The sequence below is a fragment of the Bos grunniens genome, chromosome X (assembly GCF_055505025.1).
Source record: "Bos grunniens cultivar Pamir isolate PY7600 chromosome X, Bosgru_T2T1.0, whole genome shotgun sequence".
In the NCBI taxonomy this organism is placed as follows: domain Eukaryota; kingdom Metazoa; phylum Chordata; class Mammalia; order Artiodactyla; family Bovidae; genus Bos; species Bos grunniens.
Window position 1 is genome coordinate 89,386,440 of NC_141194.1, and position 7,906 is coordinate 89,394,345.

Below are 7,906 nucleotides of genomic sequence, written 5' to 3' on the forward strand. Positions count from 1 at the left end.
TCAGGGTAGGGTTTATTGTATTCATAGAGCAGAGCAGAGAAGTGAGACTTGGGGATAAAAAGCCACTTGTCCCAGGTCACCTAACCTGAACCAAGTAGAACACAGCCTAACATCACAGACTGCACTCTACATCCAGACCCTTTCCCTGGTTTCTTGTCTGTGACTGCTCCCGACCTCTCATTTCATGAAAAGTGGAGTCATGGTGAGGTCTCTCAGCCATGTTTTAGCTCTATGATGCATGTATGTTTAGATTATAAAGAATGATGTTTCTTCATTAGTCATGATATTTACTCAGGACTACTTCTGATACTGGGACCACTGATATGTTGTTGTCAATTTTAGAGCACACTGATAAAGTGAACTCTTTACAAAGAAGAGCACGAAGCTCGGGTATTTACCGAAGGCAATATGCCTGTTGGTCTGAACCGGTCACTTCCCAGCAGCAGCAAGACAGAGATTCAAAAGAAAGTGATGCTCGTATGGACATCCAAGGAAGATAGTAAGTGACCAGTCACCATGGCTGACATGTACCAACCACTGAACAACAAAACCTTGCAGTTAAATATGTCATTCTTCTCTCCAACTTGCCAGAGTAAAAAGTGATTGGATCAGGTTAATGATTGAGCAGTCTTTATTATAACTCTGGTATCATTTGGGAGAATGTAGAGAAGACCTTCCAAGCCTATATGGACCACTTTTTTCTTTCCACTTCCCCACAGTGCTCCCTATGCCATTCCATCCCATCACTGGAGAAGTAGTTTTTAGAGAAAAGACCAAATACATGTTAACATGGAGACAGACCAAAAGCCTCCGGAGAGAACAATGAAAACAAATAGACAGGATGAGACTTTGGGAAGCTGGTTCAAGATTATTGTGAGTATCCTGGCTAAATGAACCTAATATGTAGAAGATGACAGAATCGTGTTGGATTTGTGTAGAGATGCTGGGAACTTTTCTGGGGTAGTGGTGTTGGTAATCTGTCTTGATATTACTAGCAGGTATCTTCTTAGGTCATCTAAGGGCAGGTGCAGAGAAGCGGTAGAAGGAAAAAGACTGACTGCAAGGAGGAGCATGGGAGAGGTTGACTGAAAGCAAAGGAGGAAGCCTACTGCCATGGGGATGGAGCATTTCATACCAGATGACGCAGTTTGGCTTGAGCTGGGTGTGGGAGGAGGTTGAGTCTCTGGGGTCCATGTCAGAGTGACAGGCCAGGTGTACCTCATTTGGATCTCCTGGAACTTTATAAAAGGAAGTACATGTGAAACATATTAAGTCAATTTTTTTTTTCAGGAAGAGTATCTGAATGCAAAGGAAGTGTATATAGAAAATCCTTGTCTCATACCAAAGTTAGTGATAACAGATATTGTCTTATCTTAAGAAATTATTTAAAACCTGAAAAATGGCCCTAAAGCAAGACACAATTGGGTCTTACCTTAATCTTGGATACCATTGTATACATTCTCTTTCCCATTTGTTCTTTGATTCCTAGATTCCCTTCGATATAAAATATGATGAGAAGTGGCTGATGAATTTGATTCAGAAGAAGTGCAGTGTCCCCTTTACTGCAGTCGAAGTAAGACAGGACATGGAGATGATGCGACAAACTGGGGTAGATTGCGGGCCCAGAGAAGTGGCACTGGTCTCATGTTCTGCTTCTCCTGTCACTCTTCCTACAGTTTCACTATGAGAAAATGCAGGCCCAGTTCTTTGTAGAGAATGCCAACGTTGCCTGTGCATTGAAGAATGTCAGCGGCAAGATTTTCAATGAGGATAATGAAAAGGTGTGTGTCAAGGGCTGACTAAGGGCAAGAGGGCAGGAGAGCGGCATGGTCTTGCTTGATCCCATGCACAGATTTCCTGGAGCTTACCCAGCCCTTCTTGTGTTCTCTACAGATATCTATCTTTGTTGAGCCCTGTGATGCACCCCAGTCTGTGCAGAAGACACTGACATCTGAAAAGTTGGAGCAGATAAAGGTAATGCAGACTCAACACAAGCTGTGCCCTCATAGCCAGACCCACCTCTTCCCCCAACTCACCCTCAGACTCAGGCTCGCTGGACCCCATCCCTAACTCTGCAGCTCACCATGAACAAACCATACGATGCCTGCCAGCAAGCTCTTGACATCCAGACACTCCGCTTTGGCCCTGGTATGGCTACAGTAGTGACTGCAGGGCAGGTGAGGGTAGAGGGTCTGTCTGAGTAGAGCACTCAGAGATGGTATCATGGGGAGGGCTTGGGCTTGGTGCTGGAGGTGTTCCAGCTGGGACCCTCTCAGCCTGTGTTTCCCTCCTTATAGTTTCCTGGAGACTTGATAACATGTGATATTGGAATGACATGGAACCGTAGAAAGAGCATGGCTGCTTCCCTGCACGTCTATCCAGGGATCAGGCCCATGGTGAGGACCTAGGCCCAATGTTGGGTCCAATGGTGAGGGAGGGGGACATTGCGTAGAAGAGGCAGATGTCTCAGGTATTCTCTTTGGGGTCCTCACTCTCTTTCCTCATAGCTTTCATCTTTGTACTTGAGCAACAAGAAACCCTACTTGGTGCATGGCCTGTCCACCATTATGGAGATTGCTTCCAACACCGAGAACTTGAATCTCTCCAACACTGAGGTGAGGTGGGGCACCCAGATCCTCCTTTGAAAGGAATGTGGGAGGCCTTATGGGTGGTGACAGACAAAGTGGATTTGTAGGGAAAGGAAGGGTGTGGGTGCAGAGCCATTTGGTCCATGTGGGTGTTCCCTATAATTCTAGGTGAAGATTGCAGGGGAGATGGACACGGGTCATCAGCTGGAACCAGAAGGGATGTGTGCAGACAGAAGCGCTGTGTGCACCACCTTCCGTGATAAGTCAACCAACATGAGGTCTTCCTCTGCCTTGTCTCTACACCCCTATGTCTCTCTCATCTCTCCCCTCCTCCCTCCACTCCCTTTCTGTCTTTATTCCCCTCCCTACCTCCTGAGTCCCACCTCAATCACCTCCCTGCCATAGCACCTGGTCATCCCTGAGGTGTGTCCTGACTTGACAGCATGCTGGACTCCCAAGTGAGGTAGCAAAGCCCCGGGCTCCCATCCTCCCATATCTTCTTTTCTCTACAGCCTTCACTGGGCCCTGGAGGAAGGAAGGAAGGGATGGAGGGGAGTAAGGCCTGCAGACTGGATTTGAAGTGCCGGTCCCTGTGGCACTGCAGAAGGGAGTCAGAACAGTCTGGCTGGGAGCTATGCAGAGGAAAGGAAATGGAGGAGGAGGTTCAAGGAAGGGGTGGAGGGGAGAGTCTCCCTCTTGGTCCATCCATAGAGTGGTGACCAGGGCCCTTGAATGCTAGAATACTGGGGGGTGAGGGTGCTGTGATTACTGTAAGTGACTTGCTCCCATGAGGAGGGTCGCGTCCATAGTTTCACTGACATTTTTCTTTTGTCTTGATTTTGGCAGCACCCTCCTGGAGTTGTTCCCCAGGTTACTAAGCTTGGTAAGTGCATTCCTTGATCAGACGCCTCTGACTAGCGCTGTTCCCTCAAACTACTCGGAAACCCGTTAGGACCTGTCCAAGTTCCATTTTTTAGCCTGACCCTTAAATGTCCTGGGGGAGGGGGATGTACCATTCTCTGTGGGCACCTGAAAAGGCTCTGGATCTTCAGCCATGTTCTCCACAGGCTTCGGGGACCCATGGTGATGACAGAACATGTAGTCCTGCCTCCAGCATTTCCAGGGATACTTTCTTCCCTACCCCCAGCCCATCCTGGGCCCATCCTTTTCCCTGACCATCCAGCACCACATCCTGGACTGCACTGCTGACTTCCTCTTCCCTCCCCTAGGATGGCCAGGAGACACTCTCAGGTTCTAAATGTGCTGTGGAAGCCGCCAAGTGCTTACCAATGTACAAGGTGAGCACAGAGGATCCAGCAGGGTTCCAGGTGGTACAAGAGGGTGTGTCAGCCCTTGTCCTGAGGACTGTTTTAATTCCAGGGAAGTTTCTCTGGATCTGATCAGGTGAAGAGTCAAATCCTGCAATTTCTGCAGCAGTAAGTACCGCTGGGAATCTGAACAAGGGGAGGGCCAGGACAGGGGAGGCCACCCAAGCTCAGGTCTGCACATGGGAGTTTTCAAGTCTTCTTTGAGCTTCAGACCACAGAGAGAGACTCACCTCACTTCTTCCCTCAGCTATTACGTGATCCATGACTATGGAGATCGCCAGGGACTGCTGGGCTTTTATCATGAGGAGGCCTGCTTCTTCCTGACCATTCCATTCCACTCCAAGGACTCAGGCTTGTGAGTATCACAGTGTAGACTCCTCCCCCAGGCCATGTGGTTCCCCAGCAGATGCAGGCCAGCTCCTGCTGACACCTATGCTGGCCAGACCACCACCCACTGTACCTCTGTGTCTCCTAGAAGCAGTATGTGTGCGTACTTCTTGGACAACAGGAATATGAAGACACTCAAGGACCCCAGTGAGTGTGTGGTGGGAAGAATGGGCCAGAAAGGGTGGTAAGGGGGCCAGTCATAGGGTCCGTGGCATGGCAGACATGACCTTTGCTTTCTTCCCCTCCCCCACAGACCCGCATTTCCAGATGATGAAACACACAAAACATGACATTGTGCATGCCCTCTGTGCATTACCCAAAACTCAGCATGACTTCAGCTCCTTTGAGGTGGACATGTGTTTCCACACGGTGAGCACCTGCTCCTCGCTTGGTGGTGAGGGGCAGAAAGGCGCAGGTGGGAAAGAGGATGAGGGGTGACTGAGTACCTGGTCTCTTCCTTATCAGGAAACGATGTTCTGCTTCTCTGTCAGTGGGGTGTTCAAGGAAGGTGAGTGTGTGTAGCCCGCTCCCCCGAGATGCCGCACTGCTCTCTCACTTGGTCAGGCTCCCTCCCACCAGAACTCTTCCTTCCAGATTCCCTCCCCTGCCCTCCCCTCCCCAGCCCTCAGTCTTCCCACAGACAACCCAGGTCTGAACTGCGTCCATGTCTGCCCTGCCCACCCTGGGCACTAGGGACACAGGCTGTGGAGTTTGGTGGCTCCCATACCAGATCCTTACACTGAGAACCTGGGCTACTACTTAACCTCACAGTTTCCTCATAATATCCATCTCTTCAGCACCTGAGAAAAATGCATCCCATGAACTTGTGAAGTGGTTGTCATGGGGACATGTCACTGGGAGCAGACATCTCCTACAGTTGCCCTCCCCATTCCTGACATGCAACTCCCCATGTGAACAGCTATCCCCTCAGCATGAGTGTCAAGTCAGACCCTGACTGGGGAATGACGTGGGAGCCTGTAAACACGTGGGGTTCTTAGGGGGTACTCTTGCTTATTGTTTGTTGTTTGTTGTTGAAGTGGAAGGAATTTCTCAGGGCTGTGTCTGTGCCTTCACCCGGACCTTCACCACTACTCCCACCAGCTCTTCCAGGTGAGAGCCATGTTGTGGGTGGGATGGCCCATCCAGCCTGGGCTCAGGGCCCTGGGCATGTGGATGCAGATCTTAGGCTGACTCAGTATTGTGGAAAGCCAGCAGGGAGATCCAAGGACCAGTCTAGCCTAGTGGTTAGGAAGAGCATGGGCTCTCTCCTTGACACATGGGTTCTCTCCTTGACCCAGTGCTCACTCTCTGTGTGATCTTGGTCAAGTCTCATGATCTGTCTGTGACTCTGTCTTCTGAAAATGGGGATCAGACTGTACACCGCTGTACTGTAATGTACTGAGTTACTGTTCAAGGTAAATGTGAAGTTGTCCCTGGGTTGGGGAACAGACCATCCATTGAGTGAAGCTGGTAGACAATCTCTCTGAAGGTGAGCTCTGTGCGAGAGGCAGAGGAACCAATCAAGGAGCCTGGGGACAGACACAGAAGGGTATAGAAGGGATCTAGTTGCTGAGTGTTAGTGGGAGAAGTCAGGGTTGGGGTGCAGTTGGTCCATCCATAAATTGTCCACATGTGCATTTTTCCTCCAGTTTTTGTATAGTGAATGATGAGCTGTTTATAAGGGAAGCCAGCCCCAGTGAAGCTCAGCGTCTGCATTCTCCATCCTTGTGTCAGCCACCTTCATGGTCATCCTCTCCCCTGAGTAGCAGGTAACAGTGTGGGCTTTCTCCATCCAGTTTGGAATCACCTTCAATGGTCTCAGAAGTGAGTGCTGGGTTTGCGTGGACATAGGAGGGAGCTCGGATGAGTGTAGGAGTAATTAATGGGAACTTGAAGGTAAATTGTTTCCTTGTTTATTTCAGTTATTTTTACCCTGAACATTTCATTTTTAGTACATAGGAAGCTACTAGTTGTTTTGAGCAGGCTTGAATCATTTTTAGGAGTTTAATGAAACTTCTCCCTGTGTTAATGTACAATTGGGTGTTCAGATGTTATTTTTTCATGATACACTCTGCATGAGGTTCATTTCAGTGTATAATACACAGTATATGTGAAATAGAAAAATAATTGTTCTACAACATAACACCCTAAGATAACCCTTTTGTTTTTTATCATCATTGTATCTTCCTGAAAGTTTGCTTATGTAGGTATATACGTATTTGTGCATGTGTGTGTATATATATATATATATATATATATATATGTATGTATATTTATCTACAGAAAATGAGATCTCATCATGAAAGAGAGAAAAGGAAACCACAGATGATACGAAGACAAAGAGAGGCTTGTGGCTGAATCGGGACCTGAAACTTGAGCAAGAATAAAAGTTAATGTGAAGGAGCCATCCCATCTCATTTTTTACCCTTAAATTCGCCCATACACTTATTTTCCTTCATAACCTCTTATTTCTATTGCTGAGTTAAGTTATATCTCAAATGGAATAGTACAAATCGTGAGCCAAATAAATATTGAGTTATTACTGCATGAAAGAATGGAGCGTTGTATTTCAGTAAAATGGTAGTACGTTTTAGTTTTTTGCCCCGCATGGAGGCAGCAGATATTGGAAATTCTGGTGTGACATGGCTGGATGTTGCATGATCTGATACCTCCTGCAGTGTTGAATGGGAGACAGGTCCACACCGGGAGTCAGCACGGGAGTTCCCACCCATGACAAAGGTCATGCGGAGAGGCCTGATATGCAAAGGCGAGTCAGGACTCGAGGGGCCCCCTGGATCTGCTTGAGCATCTACCCCAAAACCAGAATCTGTCTGTTTTACTATTTTACGACTTTCACCAACTCCTCTGACATTAACGGGGGGCTATCCCCGACCACCTTTCTCTGAAGGAAATCAACTTAAAGCTCCAGTTAATTAGCCTCCTGGGCATAAGAGGAGTGTTTCAATCCAAACCCCTCAGATGGCTCTCTAACTTCCCTGACAGGTTTATCTGGACTCCTATAGCTACGCATATGATTGTTTACAGCCTCCCAACCGCGAGAGGCACGGGAAGCCTAAGATATTCAAATAGTATAGAGCCTCTTGGGGAGTTAGAAATTATTAGAATAGATCTGGTGGAGGATTTCATTGTTGAGCCAATGCTTGCTGCCAAGTTTCCACATCCCCTGTATTGTGTCCTTGGGAGTATATTAATTAATACAGTTGGTATATAGAAAAAAAAAAGTAGTGGCCTTGGTGTTAACAACTTTAGACCCTTAAGGTAATAAATTCTTTCCTTGTTGTAAGCCCACTGCACCTTTGCCCTATAGGAATGCAACTTTATCTACACTTTCGGAGGATGGCGCCAAACTTTAAAATAATTACTCTTAGAAAAAATAAATTTTCTGGTTAACTAACCTTTATCAGAACAAAGAGTCATAAAATGTTAATAGGCTTCCTGGCCAGAAGATGATGTAAATCACCTAAAGCATTTGTATACTATACGTTTGCAGAAAAGAAAGCCTGGTCTCGATAAGGATCAAGGACTGCTGACTTTGCATGACTTTACACCTCCTATTATCCTCTATGCACACCTTAAGGTATA

The 7,906-nt window shown here is 47.3% G+C and overlaps 2 protein-coding genes across 2 annotated transcripts; both read left to right on the plus strand.

The window, feature by feature from the left end:
- Positions 1-789: 789 nt before the first annotated feature.
- LOC147340857 (nuclear RNA export factor 3-like) lies at positions 790-4,491 on the plus strand. The gene is made up of 9 exons (XM_086387147.1): positions 790-873; positions 1,490-1,573; positions 1,677-1,781; positions 1,894-1,974; positions 2,043-2,177; positions 2,298-2,396; positions 2,508-2,615; positions 3,818-3,886; positions 4,303-4,491. The coding sequence occupies exons 1-9, from the start codon at positions 790-792 to the stop codon at positions 4,489-4,491; spliced, it is 954 nt and encodes a 317-aa protein (XP_086243273.1).
- Positions 4,492-4,562: 71 nt separating this feature from the next.
- On the plus strand, positions 4,563-6,850 carry LOC147340858 (nuclear RNA export factor 3-like). The gene is made up of 4 exons (XM_086389681.1): positions 4,563-4,672; positions 4,769-4,811; positions 5,341-5,413; positions 5,953-6,850. The coding sequence occupies exons 1-4, from the start codon at positions 4,571-4,573 to the stop codon at positions 6,074-6,076; spliced, it is 342 nt and encodes a 113-aa protein (XP_086245807.1). The 5' UTR covers positions 4,563-4,570; the 3' UTR covers positions 6,077-6,850.
- Positions 6,851-7,906: the final 1,056 nt, after the last annotated feature.

What these genes read in the sequence shown, in the direction of transcription:
- LOC147340858 (XM_086389681.1), top strand. Translation starts at nt 4,571, where the DNA reads ATGATGAAACACACAAAACATGACATTGTGCATGCCCTCTGTGCATTA. An exon ending in CAGTGGGGTGTTCAAGGAAG is followed by an intron (nt 4,812 to 5,340) that starts GTGAGTGTGTGT and finishes TTGTTGTTGAAG; the next exon opens with TGGAAGGAATTTCTCAGGGC. An exon ending in ACTCCCACCAGCTCTTCCAG is followed by an intron (nt 5,414 to 5,952) that starts GTGAGAGCCATG and finishes TTTTTCCTCCAG; the next exon opens with TTTTTGTATAGTGAATGATG.
- LOC147340857 (XM_086387147.1), top strand. Translation starts at nt 790, where the DNA reads ATGGAGACAGACCAAAAGCCTCCGGAGAGAACAATGAAAACAAATAGA. An exon ending in ATCCAGGGATCAGGCCCATG is followed by an intron (nt 2,397 to 2,507) that starts GTGAGGACCTAG and finishes CTTTCCTCATAG; the next exon opens with CTTTCATCTTTGTACTTGAG. An exon ending in AGTGCTTACCAATGTACAAG is followed by an intron (nt 3,887 to 4,302) that starts GTGAGCACAGAG and finishes CTCCTCCCCCAG; the next exon opens with GCCATGTGGTTCCCCAGCAG.